Here is a 22649-nt window from a genome sequence, read left to right on the forward strand (position 1 = left end):
ACTTAGCAATTTGTGAAGGATATCTTTTGTCCATACTGGATGCCATCAGCCAGCTATGTGGAGTTGATGAGGTGAAGGCATTGGTCAAAGTAATCTTTATTCTGTTGCATTACTGGAAGTACGGTAAGCATTATGACAATAGTTTCTGCTACTTTTACAGACATGAATAGTTTAATTTCTTCAGGTTTTGTTTTATTTAATGTAAAAGATATATATGTACATTGAAATTATTTTATGGAAATCATAGTGTGATTTTTCATGTGTCAGTTTGCTGGGTTTATCAGAGAGAAATGCTCTACTCAGTTAAATGGTTAATAAGGCCTTAATAAAACCTTATCGGTTGGTGAAAACTGAAATCGGTATATGTCAGAGAGACGTTTCAATGGGGCTCTAGCTGTTACATTATGTATACAAATGTTAGATACTATTACTTTATTAGTTTGATAAAGCTATTATTTTTTCCTATCAAAGCTACATTTAAAATGGTTTGTTAGTGACAATGAAAGGATTTCCTTCTTGTTTGCACTTGAACTTTTATTAGACAAAGAAACTTTTATCTGAAACATAGCAATACATGAAGAACCCCGAATAACTATCTGTGCCTTCAATGTGCCAATGTTTATGTCAGAATGTAGCTGCCAAAAGAGTAATATATATTACAAGAATGAAAAGTACACTACAAAACGTTTACTGCCAATTCAGTTTTAATCTTGTGGTACTATCTGTCTTTGTAACAGGAAAGAATTATTGAACGCTTGAAAGAACAAAGGGAACGAGATGATCGGGAAAGGCTGGACGAGATTGAGAATTATAAGAAAGAGAACAAAGATCTGAAGGACAAAGTTAATGCTTTACAAGTTGAACTGACAGAGAAAGAGGTCAGTGACTTTTTTTTTATTACATATGAAATAATTTATTAAGTGAGACCCTGTGTTCCTGTTGATAAGTCGTTTTTTGTGTACATGCATACTTACGGTTGATAAGTCTTGTCTTCAAACGCAATTTAACTAAGCCCTAACCAATTCCTGCCACAAGGTGCTAATATCAACCTTACAGTCAACCTCATTAATTTCTTCATTTCCATAATTTCCACTAGCTCTTTTATCGTGCTTGCTTTTTTTTCTTTCTGAATATACTAACCAGACCCTAATGCTCTGAAATATCTTAACAGCACTTGCTGTAAAGTTTTATTTGTGTGCTAATTCATGACATTTTTTTGACAAGCCTTTGTAAATTGGTAAGAATTGAAAACAAAATGTGTTTGGCCAGCAACAGATATGAGTTTCCTGACTACAAGGGCCAGATCTAGAGATATGGGCTTCAAATGAATAACTAAATCAAGCCAGTTGGTGTCCTTCAGGAACCTCACCGCCCCTTGTGAAACACAATATAAAGTATATTAAAAGTCTATATTACCTACACATAAATGGAATGAAAATATCAGATGTATAATATTTGGTAAACCAGTATATCACATTTAAATAGTGTGTATAATGACTTTCAAATATCTGTGTAATAGTCTTCCTGAACACAACATAGAAACCAGACCCTAATAAATTAAAAATAAATAATTTTGGCGTATGATCTCCCTGTACCTGTCCTGCCTGAGGAGCACACCTCCCTGACCTTGTACGCCCCTCTTCTCTATTTCTTTCATTTCTCATTGGGTCCAGTGGAGGCCATTTAATCACTTTCTTCTGTTTCACTAGCTTCTCTTTCCCTAGTGATTCCCCTAGCACCTGCCAGCCGGTAACGCACACAATTTTGTAGTAACACTCTCCATTGATTTGTAGTTTGGTGCATGCTGGAAAATATACATATATAGATAACCATTACATGCATGATCAAATAGTTCAAAGTGTTATTTAGAAATGCTTGAGTACACTGTGAACAGAACCTGTATCTCTATTCTATTGCCAGAGAAGAGGCTACACTTGAATTTATAGATGTAGGTTAACTCTGGTGCATGTAACTTTAAGCACGAAGTTACAGACAATTATGTGGAACGTTTAAGTTTTTCTAAAATGTGATAAATACTTGAAGTTATTAATATAATTGCAAACTTCACTGTAGAACATAATTCCCTAAAGTACAGCAGCTTCCAGCTGCTTTTGTCGAATACAAAATTGCGTGGGTGACTGACAAGGCTTTTGAACTTTTCAGGTTTTTGTACAAAAGCTTTGATATCAAATCTTTAAAATTGTTAATAAAGATATGCATTCCTCTCCATAATGTGTCAATAATGCTCAAGAGAGTAAGGGCCAGATGCATCCAGCATTGTTCTCTTCGCAAACGAGCTGATTCACAGAATCGGCCCGTTTGCAATTGCAAAAAATGCTTTTGCAATGCATCAAACCCAATTTTGTGATTCGGTAACACCGAATCGCAAAATGCGTTAGTGAGCTGGCTATTTGGAAGGTGCGTGTTTAGGGCGTCCCTTCCAAATGGCGAATCCTGACGGAATGCATGAATGTTTTGTGACCTTGAAGGCGGTCGCAAAAAATTCGCATTTTACCACCTACTTCAAGTAGGTGGTAACCCATTTGCAAATGGGAAGGGGTCCACAAGGGACCCCTTCCCCTATGTTAATGTTTGTAAAAGCTTAAGAGCAGGCATTGGTCCACAGACTGACTGCACATACTTTCAGTGAGGCCTGAACTTCAAGTTGACTGGATGCGTTTGGTTCTACAGAACTGGTTGTCAGTCCTCTGTTGGCATGTGACTTTACACATCACCCTCTCTCTCTATTTTTTCGTATCCACCTTGACCAACTGGTTGTAGCGTTTGAATTTAGACACCACTGACACTTCATCTTCCACTTCATCCAATGTCACTGATTCATCCTTTCGGGCAGAGGGCTGGTTAGCTGAATATTTGAGTGAGTTTGCGTTCTTGGCCATGGACCCAGCACAGTCCTCTCTCAGCCTCAGTTCTTGCTGCACCTCTGCCAAGTTCTAAATGTGGAAGAACATGCAACCCGGAATTAGGTCTGCATGGCTGATTACATTTTTGATATCCAGAGTGTTATTATATCTGCCATTTAATGGTACTATTGTGTATGACAATGTAGCATCCACCTTACTGGAAAAAGCTAGCATTAATATTTTCAAAGCAAACCAACTGACTTTGAACGTGTTGGGTTTATAGTAGCCTATTGGGTTTGGTCCTCTTGGATATTTGTGTAGAGTCCAATGTGATATTGCATTTACTCATAGCCACTGGACGGACTTTTAGAATTAACTTTTTTCAGATCGATTTTGGAGCGTGCCTTATGAATTGGGGCTAGCATACTGCCTCGCAAGAATTCTGGTATCTCACAGTGTATAGATACTATTGGAATATAGTTAACAATGGCTTAGCCCTAAATAGTGGATTCATAATCAGATTTACTATGAAGAACCCATTCGTTCTATGTTCTGTGTCCCCAGAACATGTAGCTTTCAGTGCAGGATTAGCTGTCAATCTGAAATCAATATTCTAAGGAATTTTCGCACATAAATTAAAATCCTACCAGCACAAATAATACCTAATAAACCAACTGTGTGCCTTTTCCATTCTGATTCAGAGCTCAGCCAATCAGGGTCCTTTGCAAAGGCTAATTCCTCTTTGCCACTAAGAACCAGAAACCTCTCCGCCCTGTTTAGGTTATAATCAATAATTTTCTTTTTCATAAAATGAACGTACTTTGTTCTGTAGGCTCACAGTATTTTTCTTCATAAATGTATTTTTTTCCTTCAAAATCTAAAGAAAATTATCAGTCAAATGGGTTTTCCGCCTATTCTTAACAGCAATCTTTTCTGTTCCGTTCAATCTTCGGTATACTATTGGTGTTTCTTGGAGAAAGTCTGTGAAAACAAGAGTTATTATTTTCACGGAATACCTACTTTATAGGCACTGAAATTGCCATGGCATCAAAGACCAATGTGTGTAAGCAGCTAGTCACTCAGAATCCCTACAGTATGATGATGGGTTCCAATGCTTTATTCTCAAAGTACTATGTCCTTTTGAGGATCCATGATGGCCCTTAGAGTATCCATTTTGTAAATGATTCTACTCCTGCCTCTTATCTCATGCAAGCTACCACATCTGCCCCCATGAACCTGCCAATACTACCAGCTCCACAAAACATGCCAGTTGATATACACCAGAACTCCGGAGCATCAAATGCAAATGCAAGTGACTAGAAAGAAGTTGTCGCTCAGACAGAAATGCCACAGACCACTCCGCCTTCAAGTCAGCACTTAACAAATGTCTCAAGGACACAAAAAGAGATGGCCTGACAATCCAGATTGAGGCAAGTGCAACCACACCAACGAACTATTCAGCATTGTCAGATAGTTCTCCTCCCCTTCATCCACCGAAAACATGGTCTGCCAAGAAGTCTGCAACACACGAGTGAACTACATCCACAACAAGATATCTGCTATCTACTGCAACTTTGCTCCCCAAGCCTTTGAAATTGACAACCTCTTCACACCAATGGACACTGCCCACAGCCATGCGCTCCCTATCAGGATCCTACTCACCATGCAGAACACCACAGCCAACATGACCTCCATTCACTCAGGAACACCCACCTACCCCTGCCCCCACCACATCTTCAACCTCAGACACAAAGAAGTCAGTGGTGCACTCACCTCCATTCTCAACACATACATCACAATGGACACCTTCCTCGATACATGGAAACAAGCAGAGGTCAGACTCCTCCTGAAGAAACCCTCTGCCAACCCCTCCAAACTCAAAAATACCTTTCTCAATTCGATACTCCCATTCCCCGGCAAAAGTCCTCGAGAAGACCGTCAACCACTAGCCCACTGAACACCTAGAGAGAAACAACCTACTTGCCTCCTCCCAATCCGGATTCTGCACTAACCATAGCACCAAGACAGCCCTGATCACCACCACGGATGACATCATAACCCACTTCGACCAGGGTGAAACAACAGCCCTGATTCTCCTTGACTTTTCAGCAGCGTTCAACACCATATCCCACCACTCCCCCATCAGAAGACTCCACTATATTGGCATCCAGGTAGACACTCTTAAATGGATTGCATCCTTCGTCACAGGACGCACCCAGAGAATCTGCCTTCTGCCCTTCACCTCCAAGCCCAAGAGCATCATCTATGGTGTCACATAAGGATCTTAACTCAATCCCGCCTTGTTCAACATATACAAGACACCCCTGGCCGACATTGTCAGAACCCATGTACTCAACATCATATCCTATGCAGATGCAGAGAATCCACCACTGGCATGCTGCTGGTGGCGGATTCACCCCTATCGTAATGAGCCCCTATGTCTTTGTTAGATATTTGAGAAATAGTGTAATCCCTATGCACTCAGTATTCAAAGTTCTTCTAAAAGTTCATCAGATAGTGGTGGTGCGTGAACGTCACACGTAGTCTGACCGTGCCTTATTACAACAGGGTAGTGGTGGGGATGGAATCAACGATCCTCGAGTTCACGCACTCAGTTATACACGAAACAATAATGCTTCTTCACAGGTTTTTCTTTATTTGTTTGTTTTTTACGACCAATTCTTCATTCATTGGTACATACGATTATTTCATACTCGTTTCCTTGCGAACATAATGTGCTCCTTATGTCGCCATTTTAACAGTTAGCTTGCATTTATCATCACCCAATGCATTTCGGGTCATAAACCTCGACCCTTCGTCAGGGGTCTGTGAACAAGGGATAAGACAGGACCAGGAATTAGATGCTGCCACAAATGTCATAATGTCTAGGTGAGATAGTAGACGAAAACGTAAAAAAATGGAGAAACCGGAATGCAGAAAGAGTATAAAGCGTACACCGCTTTATACTCTTTCTGCATTCCGGTTTCTCCATTTTTTTACGTTTTCGTCTACTATCTCACCTAGACATTATGACATTTGTGGCAGCATCTAATTCCTGGTCCTGTCTTATCCCTTGTTCACAGACCCCTGACGAAGGGTCGAGGTTTATGACCCGAAATGCATTGGGTGATGATAAATGCAAGCTAACTGTTAAAATGGCGACATAAGGAGCACATTATGTTCGCAAGGAAACGAGTATGAAATAATCGTATGTACCAATGAATGAAGAATTGGTCGTAAAAAACAAACAAATAAAGAAAAACCTGTGAAGAAGCATTATTGTTTCGTGTATAACTGAGTGCGTGAACTCGAGGATCGTTGATTCCATCCCCACCACTACTTTGTTAGATATTTAACATATATTTTCAAATAAGGGTGACTTTGTTGTGCCTCATGAAACTGCATGTAACGACGTCAGTGTGCATATGTGTCTGCTTTAATTTGCATTTTTCAGGCCGGCCATGGACTTATTTTACGATTGTTCAGTGTCACGACTTACAATTGTTTTTCCCTACCTTTCAGTCCAGTCTAATCGACCTCAAAGAACACGCCTCGACGCTGACCTCATCAGGTTTGAAAAGAGACTCCAAAGTAAAATCTCTGGAACTCGCCATAGAACAAAAGAAAGAGGAGTGCAGCAAACTGGAAGCTCAGCTGCAGAAGGTATGTATGGGATGCGCGTCCTGTTGGCATTTCCCCCAAAAAATATTGAGTTGGAAAGGAAAATGTGGAATATCTTGAAAAACTGGCCAAGTTTTATATTGTTTCACACTTATTGAAATGATGATTGAATCAAAGGGATAGCAAACTTGCGCATTACGAGTTTCAGGAATGGTTTCTTCCTCAAATAATGTATTTGAAAACATCTTCTGGTCATCTGCATTGTCTATATATATGAATTTGGAAAAGATGTTTCCTTTAAATAAAAACAGTAATGCTCGAGCGCTTGTGCTATGTTTATGGGAATGCTTAATTTTCTGAAAAGTGCATTTTCATTGTAAACATTCCATTGTCTTCATCTCAATTTTTTTTTAAACGAGTTGAGTTCATTTTTCCGAAAATTCACAACCAAAACATCTAGGAATAATTCCTATTTTTCTTGAAACCTCTATTAATTTGTCCCCTTACGATCGTAAGCCTTCGCCATGCAATATTGAGAATCTTTGTTACACATAAACATGAAATTGTGGAAAGAAAAACGCGCGTTTTGAACTCCTTGATGCGTTAATCTAAAGAATGTATTAAAATGTTACACGGTTGTGCATTCTACGAAAGTTAAAACATAGCAGATGACCTGTCGAAGTAAAGGAATTATGTGTTTTTTTGTTGTTTTTTTTTTACAGCAAAGTGCACTTTCTGCGAAACCCGCTGGATTAAACTTTGTTTTCAGACTTTCCCATAGCATTTCATCATTGGGTTGCGGTCCTTACATGGTGACAATGTGCAAACGTGTGAAATAGTTTTCATGTCGTTTCGGTACTATCCATGCTCTCTGCTCACACTCATGTGCCAATGTTCATTAGTCGAAGCATCACATTGCCTTCATGGCACACATAATTAGGATGGCAGGAAGCCGTGATAATCCTTGAAACCAAGTAATAAAACAAGCATGATAACAGGCATTATCATCCTCGGAGGCGGGCAGAGAGATGAAGGTTGTGTTGCATTTTTTTTAGTTAAAAGCTTGTTTGACATTCTGGCAGGCTAGAATGGATTGTGTTGAAGAGGAGGAGGAGCATTTGGGCATTGACATTGTTAAAAGAAGGCCTACCAGAAAAATGCAAGATAAAACGCACGGCGATTAGTAATAACTCATCCGCCTCTGTAAGCTCACTTCTGATAACTACCTTCCAGTGACTTTTGAGAAAGTTTGAGTAACACCAACCTACACTGAAACAGCCTGCAGTGCCGCCATGAGATACAAGAAGCCCTTTCAGAATGTGCTGCTTCCTGTTGCAAAGATTTTACACACAACACAAAAAGGGTCTTCTTCAGGGCCTTTCGCTATTAGTAGGCCATGTTTGATGCTTTAGTAGCAGTTTGGTGCCTTCTTGCGAGTGCAACCTATCTATTTACTGATTTGTTTATCCAGTGCAGATGCTTCCTTGTTTTACATTGAGCAAGAGAAAAGTGCATGTAACAATAGGTGGAGAAGGCAGAAAACAGTCAATGTATCTAATCCTGGATGACAGAGTTCCTTAACTGCTCCCAGTGAGGAATGACACCCCATCTACAACAATAGGACTGCTTGCACCCAAAATTAATTTTTATGAGATGGAAGATGCTCTATCAAGAGCAAATCACATTGCGATGTGGAAATTCACTATTTTAAGAAGTTTTTAATAACTAATTATTTTTACTTTAGTCCAAAGAAACTAAAACCAGGACCTGACTAGAAACAAAATCAGCTTTAGAAAAAGTTTTCAAAGAGGCCCAACGCTGCAAGACTCCACAACTAGAGTGAGGCTGCGTCCAAGAGGATTGTCAGTGGAGCCGACACATCGGTGAAAGCAACCCCCTAGGCGGCAGCCAATTTGAAAATGCCTGTCTAAAACCCTATTATAATCATTGTTTCTAAGGTACACCATTGCTATGTGTCTACTCCTTGCTCAACAAGTTCACCAAATAAAAAGAATAAGGAGTCGAAGGATTGTCAGGTATCAGGAGAATGCACCAGAAATCGATCACAAGACCTACCACGAATATCTAAATGCTGGGATCCGCCCGTTATGTTATTAGTGTGCTCCACTTGGAGCAAGATTTGAAGGACAGATGTTGCCTCCTCTTCTTTGTTTGACCAGTGTCAACAAAGACTGTAGGAAAGTTGAAGTCTCCATAATGTCTTCAATACAGAAATGGTGCATGTATTCCCATTGCTTAATGTATAAATACATTCTATTAATATCAACCATCAGGACTTTTGGACGTGTTGCTCTTCATGCTCAACTGCTAGGAAGTTTCATCAGGTTGACTAGGATGACAGTCCACCGGAACACGAATGAGACAAGGCCCTTCCTGAAACTGAGGTCGCACTCTGGCATTGGCACCTGAAAGGGCTGTGGTGCCTGCATGGAAACCTTGATAGCTCCTGTGTAGTCTAAAATGAAGCTGAAATGGCAGATGTGATACTTAGGACCTCATTACCTGTCCTTCACCACACAGTGTAATGCCCTTTGTGGAGAGATATATCTACTCCGTGTTTTTCCATTGGGTTTTGCGATTTGGTACATTGGACATCTGAGCTGTGGTATGGGCTGAGGACCAGGTGCCTTTCAAAATATTCTGGGCTTTTGTCGTTTAGCCTTGCCACTACAACTCTCGCTGTCAGGACACTCTGCCGTCACTGAAACCTGTTAAATTACTAAGAAGTGACTCTCCTTCAATCAGTAGTCTTAGTGTGGGGTTACACCCCATTTTGCTTAGAGAAGGGTTTTAAAAACTGAAACAGATTGTGGTATCCGTAGCTTTTCCATTTGAGAAGATGACTTCTGCATTAGGGTTACATCTGTTGAGTAAAATGTTACTTTCCTATTAAGTAGAGTCTCAGATTTAGTAAATGTAGCTAAATCTCAGAATTAACCCCTGATGTAATTTAGCCACCTGATACCTCACGTCTATAACCAGATTCAAGCTATCTAATTTGGATTTGTGACTTTCGAAACATGGGTTCTCTGTGTGACTTTTCCAGCTTCTTTGGCCCAATTGGCATACTTCTGGGCAACAAGTATCAAAGGTAGTCATAAATAGGTAGGAAGCATGGAGGGAACATAACTTGGCAACACAGTTTTGACATTTGGGACTGATTCAGTCAAGTCACACTAAGTTATTTTCGTGAGGAGGGCATTGCCAGACACAGTGATGCCTTTGCTCTGTAACCCTTCCTGAGATAGGGTTACAGATGGTGCTGGAATCCCTTTGAGTGGAGTAGAGTGAACTGGTTGGTAGCTTGCGACATTCAAAGCTTGAAGAGAATGGGGCTTGCACTCGACTGCCAAGTTGCATCATGTTTCAGAAATCAGGGATCCAGCTACCAGACCGGGTATACAGGGAAATTGGACCTAGATCTGCTTGTTAAGTATTTCTCCTAGAATGAACATACTTCAAGCAGCTGGGTCACAATAAGCTGCAAAGGACCCAGGGGGAAGTGTTGATGACAATGAACCCCGAATCAAACCAAATGCCTGCTGACAATCAAGTCCTAGCAAAGTCAAATTGAATCTGCTGTCCAGGGATCATTCCCGACTGATGTTTGGAGTATTACACTCATTTTGCCAAGAGGACAGCAAACACTCACCCTGATGGGTGTCTATATTGTCACTACACTGAATGTTCCACAACATTCCCTTTACAGGAGGAGCAGTGTGTATAAAATGAAGGCAACTTACTGTGGTCTGTTCTTTCTGGCATAGTTGAACCATCCTTTTGGCTGGCTGGTGATCTGTGGTATACAAAGGATAAACTATTTTCTTGTTGTCTAATTTACACATTTCCTCCTAATTTTAGCAATGCAATTTTTGCTAACGATTTGATTCCTTAATCATGTTTTTACCATGTTGAAGTCTTTTCTTCTCAGATTTGTTTTTCAAACTTCGAAGGGAGTCTCTGGTCATCGGTGCATCTGGCCCTTGACTGTTGTTTGCTTTATCATGGAAGTTTCCTTGTCAATTGTACGGTTTGGCTTACTTTGAGATCTGGGCTTCCACAGTGGTATTCTGGTTGCTTCCTATAGTTGGAGTGACCCAGTGGTTGCGAAAGATAAAAAGTCCACATTTGTAAAGCGCACAATCACCCGTAAGGGTCTCTAGGCGCTGGGGGGCCGTCGGGAAGATTAAGCGAGCTATTGCCCAGAGTCACATGGTGCTGGGCTAACCTGCCGCCGGAGCCGGGGATCGAACCGTGGTCCCCAGATTCCAGCGTCAGTCGCCCTGGCCGCGGCGCCACACCTCTTCCACTCCCCCCTCAAACTCCATACCCAGGCCCTGGTATATAGTAGTATTTTATAGTTTACGGGGAAGTAGCTGTATTCAGTGAATAACCCTCTGAACTCCACATTTAAATTCATTGCAGTCACCCATGAGAAACAATTCATAAGCCCTAAATGCATCGTTTTTATCATACTGCTTGTGAACACAGGGTGGAGACAGAAAAGTGACTGCATTCACATTTGGTGCACCTATCAGTTCGTTTGTCTTCGAATTACTGTGAACAAGAAATAATTAATGCAAGAAAGAGGCTGGCTGCTGCTCACAGAAACACAAAAGGGCAACCTGTGTCTAAGATCCTTCTTCATCTCCAAACTCTATTATTTCAAGATCCTTTCTGAGGGGAATACACAAAGTTTCTCACCACCTGTGCTTCATTTGAGCCAGTGGTTTCCGGTGCTCAGCACTGGCACTTAATCATCAACCCCAGTGGTTTTCATTAGCACCAGTTAGGACACATTCATTTACGGGGAAATTAATTGATTTGCCCAGAATCACAGGATGCTGAGCCAATGCCGAGATTCAAACCTGGTTCCCCAGCTCCAAAGTTGGCAACTCTAGCCATTCCGCCACACCCTCTCCCCACTTTCATGGTTAGTAGTTGGTTCTGTTTAAGGAAGCGATAACAGGAGAAATGGGCGGGTGCAAGCTGCCTTCTGACGAGATCCCCAGCACTTACTTTTTTTTTTACAAATTAAGTACTGCCCACCAAAGTGTTCCAGTAGGATTGTATCGCCCTGGTATCCCATAGACGTTAGTCCTGCAGTACACTGTGGGAGCAGGTCAAGGAATGCGCTTTCAACTTAGCTGATCAGCTATCATGATGTAAAATGTCACTGACACGCCTTGATAGTAGGTTGGTGCCAAAGTTTAAGAACATGCTGTGTTGACCCACTCCAGCCTATTGAAGATCTCTGAAGAGAAAGGCCTACTGCAGTGCTCACTAAACACGGGGCAGCATCTGCCCATTAGAAAATGATTGCTGTCATTTTATGAAAGCTTCTTTAAAATTTAAAATAATATGTCCTACTCCTCTCCTTCAGATGAAATGGGTGAAAAGCACTCTAATTTACATTCTAAAGTAAACATTCTCTATATAGCACGTTTGGTTTGTAGTAGAAGCATATTTTTGCAGTTTAGAAAATAAAAAGCAGACTTTATATGTCTTGCATGCATGCCAATGATTTCTAAGAAAAATATTGAGTCGATTTAGGGTGTTGCACTGGTGTTAGGGCAGCCATGCTTTACCCTTCTCCAGAAAAACAACACTGTTTGATTATTGTCCATTTGGATTTAGTACGAATTTTGCCTATCTTGGCAGGTTGAACCTACCTTGACAGTGAGGTATTTTTCACTATAATTGTGCATTACTGTGCACTCGTGAGATGAGACATATTTATTGTATAAAATGCAGTATAAACGTGTCCACATCCATTGATGCAATACAGCCTAAAAGTGAATGTGGCCTGAGTCTGGTTTCTTATTTCGTCTGTGGACAAACAGCGCATTGTATGTTTAGCAAGGACACGTCAAGCGAAATCTGCTCATTTCTGCCAGTTTCTCCCTGGGGATTATATATTCGCTCACGTCTAGACACATCATGCCCACACTCTGGCTTCAGTAGAGCAGATATGGCAGGCTACTATCAGTCGAGTAGGGGGCGGGTGCTTGAGCACTGGCATGCAGCAGGAAGGGCTCGTATCTGTGGAAGCGATGCCTTAAAATTCATGGAGTCCTGATGTACAGTAAAAATTAATGAACCCCGTGACCACGAGGCAGCAGACTGAACTACAATTGTTTTAAAATATGGACTGTAGCAATAGACCAGACTCGAATTCTGTAAGCCTGAAAAACAATGCTCACTGCCATCCTTTCCAAGTCACTGTACTTGCATGAATTATGATTGCATGATTGAATGAATATTGCATTTGTATAGCACAACTGTCACTCCAAATGGAGCATCCTGGTTCTAAGAGGAAAAAGAACAGAGTTCATAACAGCAAGAGTGGAAGAGAAGTGAGGATCACTGCATAAGAGCATGACACAGTTAATCTGAGGCCGTGAAGATCTAAATTTTGAAAGTTTTCATGAAGAGCGATTCCTAATCAATGAATCTCAAATGTCTGGAGAGTTGATTCCAGGCCCTGGTCCCCAAGACAGCAAGATATTTGCCACCTTTGGTCTTACACCTAAAGGTGGGAGGTTTGAAAAGATTAGCAGCTGAGGATCACAGACTCCAAGCGATAGTGTAATGAGTAAATCAGGAAAAGTAGATATTTGGGGCCTGACACTCTATAGGCTCTAAAAGTGAGGAAAATGATTTTAAACAGAACCCTTTTATGTATTGACAACCAATGAAGGGCTTTAAGAGCAGCTGAGACCAAGGAATGGCGTTGTAATTTCAACACAAGCCTAGCAGCTGCATGTTGAGCCACCTGCAGCTTCTGCAAAACCTGTTTTTCCATACTTTCCATAATCACAAAAATGCATCCTGGTGCCTATTTTAATAATTTATGTTACTTTCAACTGTGATCTTTTCCCATAAAGCTTTCATATAGCATTGCGCCTTTGGAAATCGTATAGATAGAACATTCTGCATCAGCCCAACGTGAGATTATGTAGAGGAATTGTTACAACTGTGATATCTGTTTAGGTCACAGGCTTCCTTGGAATAGAGGTATATGGAGGATGCATTCCTGGAGGAGCAGAGTGACTTTCCATGCCTTGGACCTAGTTAGTCTTGACACATGGCGAGAGGTGTTTAGAAGGATTACTCACTCACTCACTCTCACTCACTCACTCACACCGGGTGCACCAAGAGAAAAGATCTATCATCCATAGGGTGGTAAACAGCGTTTACAACGTAACTTTTACCACGCACTACCTTTACCACGCAACTTTTACAACGCAAGTCATTACAACGACTTGTGCTGGGGGGCGCTGTAGGATAGGGAATTGTTTAATTTACTCTCCAAAACCTTCCCTACTATCCACGGGGACTGGAGTTGGAATAGTAAATTAAACTATTCACTATCCAGCGCCCCCCAACGCAAGTCGTTGTAACAACTTGCGTTGTAAAAGTTGCATGGTAAAGGCATGCGTTGTAAAAGCATGCGTGGTAACGACATACATCCCATAGGGTCCTTGTTAGGGATCATGGCTGGGCTGGGCCTACTCAGTGTGAATGAATGCTCACATTAACTAGGCAAGGCCAATGCACCAATAAGCAATAGGTGTGGAGTTAAGTTATTAGAGGAATAAACGTTCAGGTGGTACATGGTCCCTTGTGCATAGACTTCGCATGGAGAGGGATGGCATTATCATTAAACTTCCTGCAGATGTAAGCATCAGAAGCGAGGACTGAGAGAGGAGCTAGGGAGAGCCCACTGTGTAAGCTGGTTAGTGCTTTAAAGAGGTGTAGGCTGGGAATATAAAATCCCGAACATCGACGGAACAGAATATCGTTACATAAATATTGAGGGAGAAAACATAGATAGGTATTTTCCTATACATTTTCTCTACCTCACTCCACATAGATGTACCATGGAGATATTTTTGTGTGTGTGTATAAAGATATATTTATATTACACAGTGGTGGTTGCCACCGTGTAGTTATAGTTAGAACCAGGTTTCCATAGGAAATGCATTTTTTGGTTCACTGATAACTTTGGCTTCGTTTGACGAATCTTCATGAAACTTATAATAACAAAAGTTCATCCACCTCAGCACCTTTCTGGAAAATTTCAGGTTGATTTGTCAGGGACTTAATAAAAAGTGAGGTACTCAAAATGTGTTTTCCCCATGTAATTTTCCACATAAAAATTGAACTGTGGTATAGCAAAACAGGTGAATGGAATTACACTAAACTTGTGAGAAAGCTAGATTTTTGCTCAGGACTCATGCTTTTTGTGATTTCACTTAAATCTGCTAAGTAGCTTTTGAGAAATTAAAGTTTAAAATGTGTGGATACATAGACATGCAGTAGTACCGTGGCTGTGGCAGAGGAAAACCTAAGAGCTGATTGGCTGCATCACATCAACAAAGATGCTTTGCAGCCATTTTAGGACTTCATAATGAAATAAAAGCATATAGGGAGGTAGGGCATGGATACCATAACCCCCTAGACCTATATAAATCCTTTAGCTAAGCACTGTATGAATTGCTTTCCATTCTGATTCGAGGGTCCTTTGGCTTTTCAGACATTGAGGAAACAAAGCTAATGACACCGACCATATCGGAAAAGATGTTATACTAAAATCACCATTAACTACTAGAGCCTCTGCACCTCTCCAGGGTCCTATTGTTCTTAATATCTTTCTCTGCAGTGTAAGAACTCTACCAAAACATGCAACAGCACTCTGGCACTTAATCTCTTTCCTATCTCCAGAGGTATGCTTTTTGACAGAAACCTGGATGAGTTCTACCACCCTTCCGTCAGTTACATTATCATTCCCAGGAAATTATTGCATGATTAGACTTGATAGAGAGACCAGACTGGGTGATAGCAGGGCAATTGTTTTTCAAGATACCATTAGAGTGTCGTTTATAGACACTTTAATGGTTGACTGGGTTGAACTAGGTATTTACCAAGCCGACTTTTCCTTGGGAGACTGTTGGAAAGGAGCACTCATTTATCACACACTGGGTCCTAATGAAAGAGTTCAGTTGTAGTTTAATTGAATATAGTGCCACCCATGTAATGCCCACAAAACACTTTATTTTGCTGGGTGGTTTTAATTACAATGTAGAAGATTTCTGTAACCTTGAAATTGCACAATTTATCTCGGATCTGGGTTTGCTGGGAATACACCAGGAAATTAGAGGCCCGACCCATGCCACAGGTCATACTTTAGATCTAATTTTTACCAATTGTAATGTTTTCTGCTGTGAACCTCCCCTACTGCTAAACTGGATTGATCACTTCTTAATCCAGTTCCAGATCCCGAAAACTGATGTGACAGCCAAACCGATAATAGGTGGAAAGAGAGCTTCTCAACAATGTTGATTAGTGACTCCGGACCCCTTTTCTATTGCCTTTGAGTACTCAGTACCTCAATTCACAAGTCCCTAAATATGGCACTTGATAGCATTGCACCTCTAAAAACAGGATCTAAAAAGCTGCCTAGACCCTATGCTCCCTGGTAATCCAAGGAGCTGAGGCAGGAGAAATCCTGATGTAAAAAGCTGAAAAGAAGATGCCTTAAAACCAAATCCCAAATTGACAAAGACATTTTCAGACAGCTTTGTTTTCCTATCACCGGAAGATAAACCTAGCTCATAAATCTTATATTATTACTCAAATTGAGCAAGCTGGTAATTCTTCCAAAGACTTATTCAAAATTCTCAATGATTTTGCTAATCCTTCCACATGCTCCCAGACTATTTCAGCTTCACAAGATCTGTGTAATTCCTTAGTGGACTTTTTGGAGGAAAAAAGTAACCAAATTTAGCTAAAATTTACCACTCCTGCAGATCAGTCATTTTTGGATTTCTGTCTTCCATAGATTACAGCCTTACTCTCCCACCAGTTGGCACCCGCTGTTCAGGCACCGGGTAATCTACCTATGGACATCGGAAGTATTCATTAAGCTTGAAGGTCAACGTTGATTTTAGAAATCTAGCAAATTGCTGCCCCGTTTTGCTTCTTCCACTCCTGGGCAAGTCACTGGACCTGTATTATTGGAATTACTTGCCTTGTCACATTTGTGCTTATGTCAAATTCAGGAAACTGCTTAAGATAGCTCTTTTTTAATCTTTGAGTTCGGTTTTGCCTCTGTTTATCTTCAGTGCTGAGATACCTCTTCGGGGGTGATTGGTGTGCTTTAGCAAGATATATTAACATAACTTAACATAGTCCTGGTGGGGGGTCCAAGAGGCGACAAAAATGGATAATTGTTATGGGTACTGTTGTACCGTTAAAAACCAAAAAAGGGCAGGATCCCACCATTTTGAATTAAAAACCCCCGGGGGTAGGTCAGGACACAGCGCTTGTTTTTTTAAAAAATATATTGGAGAGGGGGGTATGCTTCCCAAACCGGTATGATCCCCATCTCCCCAGGCCAAAACCCATTTTATTTGTTTGGGAGGGGGTCCAGTGCATTGCCCTCACACCACAAGGCATTTATTGGCCCTCTGGACCCCATCTCCCAGGGCCCAGAGTAGGTATAGCTCATGCCTCAGGTGGGAATGGAAATGCTCCAGCTGGGAGGGAGCAAACAATGCCTTTACAACCCTGCCTGCACGTGCAGACAGGTAAGAGTGGTTGCTCTCTCTGAGGGAGCTGTTTCAACTTCTGCTCCCAGGACAGGAGCACTTTCGTTGTTGCTGGCTCCTGCCTGGATGGGTGCTTACTGGGAACTGGTGGAATTGGGATTCCCCCTGCGGGTTCCAACATTTTAAAAAGTTGGGTCTGCTCCGTATGGTACCTGGGTGCCCAGGGAAAGATAGAAATGGCCACTTCCCACCAGCACCCAGGATGAGTGCTGACGTGGAGCTCAACAGTAACTGCTGAGACCTTGGGGCTCCCCCTACAGCCCACAACTAACAACTATACTTAATCAGAGGTATATCCCTGATGGGATCGCAATTCCAGAAGAATAATTAAGAAAAATTTCATAATAAATGAGCGGCAGAAGCCTCTCATTTATCATTCACTGCTCCCAGCCAGGAACACACCATAATACCCTTCAAGGGCTTGTTTGCATATTTTTACAAGTCTGGCAAAGGGCCCCACCACCATGTTACAAAAGTGTAGTGGTGAGCTGCAGGGAGTGCAGCAGCCCCCCTGGGTCTTATGGCTACATTATACGGCCCAAAGAGAGTAAAAGAACAATTCTGAGTGTGTTTAAAGCAGTTGAAAAAGCCAATAAGATTGTCTCCATATATTGATGTAATAACCCATTGACCACACCCTGTGAGTTGTTAGGAGTTTTAAAGTGTGAAATACAAGCCATAAAAACAAAATAAATATTTTACATCATTTCCTGAAAGAAGTTGGGAAAGCAGACGTTCAGTGTTCGTGAAGCAACACAGGGTGCACTCCCAGGAGAGTTCTTTGGATGTAAGAGAATCTCAAGCACAGCTATCAAACACAGAAGATAAAGTAGTGATGTTACCCTGCACAATGGATTAGTCAAACTAAAGACATTGATTCAGGAATGTAATTTGTTTTGTTGGACTGCCTCAACAATTTCGAGGTGACTTTCTTTAGGACAAGCACCTGTTTCTAAGTGTAAAAGATGTATTTGTAAAAAAAAAATCAATGACATGACAGATACAACATCTAGCACCACCTACTAGTAGTAGCCATGTTAGTTTACTCATAATTGATAAACAGGGCAGGCTTTTCTTTAAATATATAAATGAACGTTGAAGCACAATCATGAGGCCTTGGAAAAGGACAGGGGCTGGGGAATAATATCCCCACTGCCCTTCCCTTCTGATGACCCTGCATCACCTTTAAACGCAGGATCCCTTATATACTGATTCATAGATTAATGTTGGGAAGTTAGAGCCATTGGGCAATTATTAGGATAAGTAACTACTTAGAGATTTAAAGAGCGATATTATTTTCTCTAACATAATGCTAGCTTGGCAAATGAGAACTTTCCATGTATCTGATATAAGCAACATTCAGCAGCTATAATGACAAGAAAAGAAGAAATATCTCAGGAGTGGAGGAATCCCAAACAGATCTATACCTCACTTCCTAAAATGTAATAGGGTAGCTCACAATAAACTACAAAACCTAAGGAACATATTTCATGTAGTATTTCTTGCAGGTTACATAAAAACTTTTTTATAGAGGCACAATTTAAGGGCAAATGTTTCAGGCTGCTGACAAAGATGGAGAAGCAAACAGAGCTTCTTTTAAATGTGTCATTTTAATTAATTGGCCTATCTACCTCATTGCGAAAGCAGCACTAGCTGCCAGAAAGCACACTGGACTATGCAACTTACATACAGATGCAGGCCAGAAAAATCTCTTATGGCGAGTGCCTTTTTTTGCCAAAAATCTTTTGGGTCTTGAAGTGGTAAAATTGCATTTAAGTACAGAAAATATAAGTTTGCTTCCCATGATAAACTCAAGAATATGACAGACAAGTTACAACCTATGAGGCAACAGACTGGTTATTCAAGAAACTCCCATAGGTGGATGATCCTAGAAGACAGTTGTTGACCTTTATCAGAAGTTGAAACGTGGCATCCCCTGTGTGGGGAACGATAGAGAAGCCGACATGACTGTGCAGGTGGAGTAGTGTTTTGGCTAGTGGGTCAATGATTTTAAGAAAGTCTGGGAAAAACCTATTTCAGATTCTTTGTTAAGATTATTGAATCCTTTGATGTTCCATGGCATGTAGTTGCTTATAATGTGATTACCTTAATAAAAACAAAAGTAAAAAAAAATAATAATAATAAAAAAAAAGATTATTGAATCCTATTTAAATTACTCTCACACAAAATTCTGCACTTTTTAAGAAATATGAATAGGCAGTTATAGGGGAGCTTGCTAGATGGGATTAAAGTGATTGGAAACGACATCACAATAAGTGAATATGAATCGAGCGAGGAGTCCTGGCTCCAATTGGAGGCAATCTGTGAAGCTGAGGAAGTAGCCTGTTCACCGGTGGCTACTTCTCTCTGCTGTTCCTGATCCCTGGGTCTGTGGATTTCATCTGTGCTCAGTTCTGAGGGTACTGAAGTGGCAACCCAACCCATTAATGCTGCTTGAGTTATCTTGGTTTTGCTGCCTATGGCAGCTCCCACCCTCTCCTGTGGTCAGTTGGTTTGTGATGGGTGGAGGTAGAGGTGAAAGGCCATGCAGCAGTGGTGCACCCTCACATTTGTACATTGTTAGTGTTAGTGCTAAAGCATATCAGGATGCTTCAAACAGGTGCAGGAATGAGCCAGTTCATCGTACATGAACAGCCACAGCCTGGAGCTCAGACACCAATAGCGCTGTGGCAGTGAATTCATGAAGAGGCTTTAGTGCAAATGAAGTTGGAACTGAATTCCCTTGTGGGTGTTTCTTTGCTCTGGATGCTTTATTGCTTTAGACTTCATTCTTAGGTTGAGCATTGCAAACATGAGGGTGTCTCACCCTAAAGGTAAGGAAGCTGATGCAACATGAGCACTGAGTCAAATTCTATAAATATTGCTAAAGCTATCCTCGAAGCCCAGACTTCCCACATGTTATTATCCCATTGCTGTCCTGTCTCCTGTGAACCAAATGAGACGTTGCCCTCTGTTCTGCTCGGGAGCACTGCAAATGTAGAAATAGGCACTTATGACGAGGCAACCCATCACCAAGGGGTAGTAAATGCAGAGAGGGTAGTTCATCCTTGTATGCTTTGAGAAATGGGGTTGTTGGTTGACTGGGGTGTGAGCCCTGGTCAAGCAACAGCCACAATCCCTTGCGGGGAGAACCACTAAAAGTCACAGAATTAACCTAGGGTAACTTGGCACACACACAGTCAGGCTTAACTTAGAGGCAAGGTGTAAAGTAGTTATGCAGCCCACAAACCTTAATAAAGTAAAAACAAAACCCAAGAAAAATCTCAAACCAACTTAGAAAAATAGATTATATTTTAATACATATATTTGAAACCAAATTGACAAAAATCCTATCAATAAAACAGAGACATTGATTTTTAAAGAATTAAGTGAAATAGCACCATGAGCACAAAGTGACAACAAGGGATATCTGGTAGCGCTGGAGTGGGCCACATAGACCAGGTGTGGGCCGCTAAGCAAAGTACCTTTGTCTGGGTTGCGTCGAAGTCGAAGTTCCTGTCGACAACGAGGATGTGGAGCACAGACAAGGCGATGCATCGGTATCGATCCCCATGGCAGCGGCAATGCGTTGGTCCTAGTCGTGCAGCAGCAGCGATGGGTTGACTCTGATGAGCACATTGCTGCGATGCATAGCTTCAGTGTCGTTGAGGCTGTTGTCGACGGGATATGAGGACCTTGCTTTGGAATGAAAATGAAGAGCATCACACAGTAGTGGTTCCGATGGCAAAGCGGTGTCTTTGAGCCTAGCAACAGCAGTGAGGTGCTGGTTCTGGTCCTTGCAACAGGAGTGATGCGCCAGATTTGATCTGCACAGTAGCTGAGATGCGTCAGTGCTGACCCATGCAGTGGTGACGATGCGCCAGTTCCGTTCTCCGCAGCGGTGATGAAGCATCGTTCTGTTAGAGCAAGCACCTTAAGTCCGCTTCCAAGAGTCCAGGCCAGGGGAGGCACCACTTGACAGGGCAAACTCACAGATGACAGAGACCAGGTGCAGAAGCAGGATAGTTGGAAGTATTTTATGTCTGTGAGGCTCCAGATCAGGAGGCCAGCCAACTAGCCCTTGAAGTCACTCTTGGTCCTTGGGAGGGGGGGTCAATTGATGCAGGTCCAGGCCTTCTCACCCAAACCAGGAGGGCAGCAGACAGCAGGTCAACACAGCAAGAAAGCATTCTTCCAAAGCAGCCGTCCAACAGAGTGGCAGACCTTGAGCAGCCCAGCAGTCCTTCTTCCTGGCAGAGTATCCACAGGCCCAGCAGTGTACTGAAGTGGTAGGGTCTGAGGTCCAGTTTTTATACCCAGTGGTCTTTGTAGCACACAGAGATCTCTTCCTTCCCTTGCTCCAGACCAGACTCACTACAGGGGCATATGCAGCCCTTTGTGAGGGGACAGGACACAGCCTATTCAGGTGTAACTGGAAGGTTGTGCCCAGCTTCTCCCTCCCATCCTCCCAGGATGGCCCATCAAGTCACACCCAAGTTACCCTTGTGTGTCCTGCTTTCTAAAAGTGGCATCTTCAAAATTGTAATGCGGAATCCAACTTTGCCATTATAGAGGATTTAACATTACAATACCATAGGTACCAAACTTGACAGATCTTCCTCCTCTTAATTAGGAATTACAGCTTTCTAAATGTAATGAGGAATCTCAAATGGTATCCCATGGGAGGGGTAGGCTTCAAAGTAGTTAAAACTAATTTGGGAGTTTTTCGCTACTAAGGCAGGTAAAACTTAAAAGTACATGTCCTTCCTTTTTAATTACATAGCACCCTGCCATTCCTGGGGCTTACCTCAGGGGTGACGTATGAGGAGATTTTAAGGCTTGGCAAGGGCTTTTAAATAGCAAGTAGACTGGGTAGTGTGACACTGCATTCAGGCTGCAATAGCAGGCCTAGTACATGTGTTAAGGTGCTACTTAAGTGGATGTCACAATGAGTGCTGCAGGTCCACTGGTAGCATTTAATTTACAGGCACTGGGTATATGGTTTATTATTCTTCAAGGGAATTATGAGCAAAGTAAATATGCCAAACAGGTGAACCCAATTACACAATGTTTTAGAGAGAGAGAACCAGCACTTTAGCACTGGTTGGCAGTGCTAAAGGGCAAAGAGCCCCAAGACCAATAAAAAAGAATTCAGGAAAAAGTAGGAGGAAGGGAAACGGTTTGGGAGTGACCCTGTAGAGAGGGCCATTTTCAAACATATCCTACACCCAGTTTGCTCAAGGGAAGATTGTAAATCTTCCTCCTTCACTCATCTCAGCAAGTCGCATAAAGCTTATCTTAGACAAGAGTTAGAGGAGGAGGAAGAAGCATCTTGAAAAGAGGACATTGGATAAGGCACCAACTCCTGCCACAAAGAAACTATCAGTCTGTACTAAAGACTGCAGAAGAAAGACAGCATACTTCAGAAAGAATGGTCAAGTGAGCTGGTGAAATGAAGCTTAATAAAAATGCTCAGGACTCTGTGACTGCAAAGACTTTTGTGCAAAAGAGGTCACAATTATCTGATGTT

At 41.7% G+C, this 22649-nt stretch overlaps 1 protein-coding gene across 1 annotated transcript in view; it reads left to right on the plus strand.

Annotated features, from left to right (window-relative positions):
* The window catches only part of ERC2 (ELKS/RAB6-interacting/CAST family member 2), a 2322684-nt gene that overhangs the window by 1178203 nt on the left and 1121832 nt on the right, over window positions 1-22649 (plus strand). The window contains exons 9-10 of the mRNA XM_078661584.1: window positions 738-878; window positions 6387-6527. Coding sequence (XP_078517710.1) covers window positions 738-878; window positions 6387-6527 — 282 coding nt within the window. The remainder of the gene's footprint in view (window positions 1-737; window positions 879-6386; window positions 6528-22649) is intronic.

This window comes from Lissotriton helveticus, chromosome 9, assembly GCF_964261635.1.
Source record: "Lissotriton helveticus chromosome 9, aLisHel1.1, whole genome shotgun sequence".
NCBI classification, from domain to species: domain Eukaryota; kingdom Metazoa; phylum Chordata; class Amphibia; order Caudata; family Salamandridae; genus Lissotriton; species Lissotriton helveticus.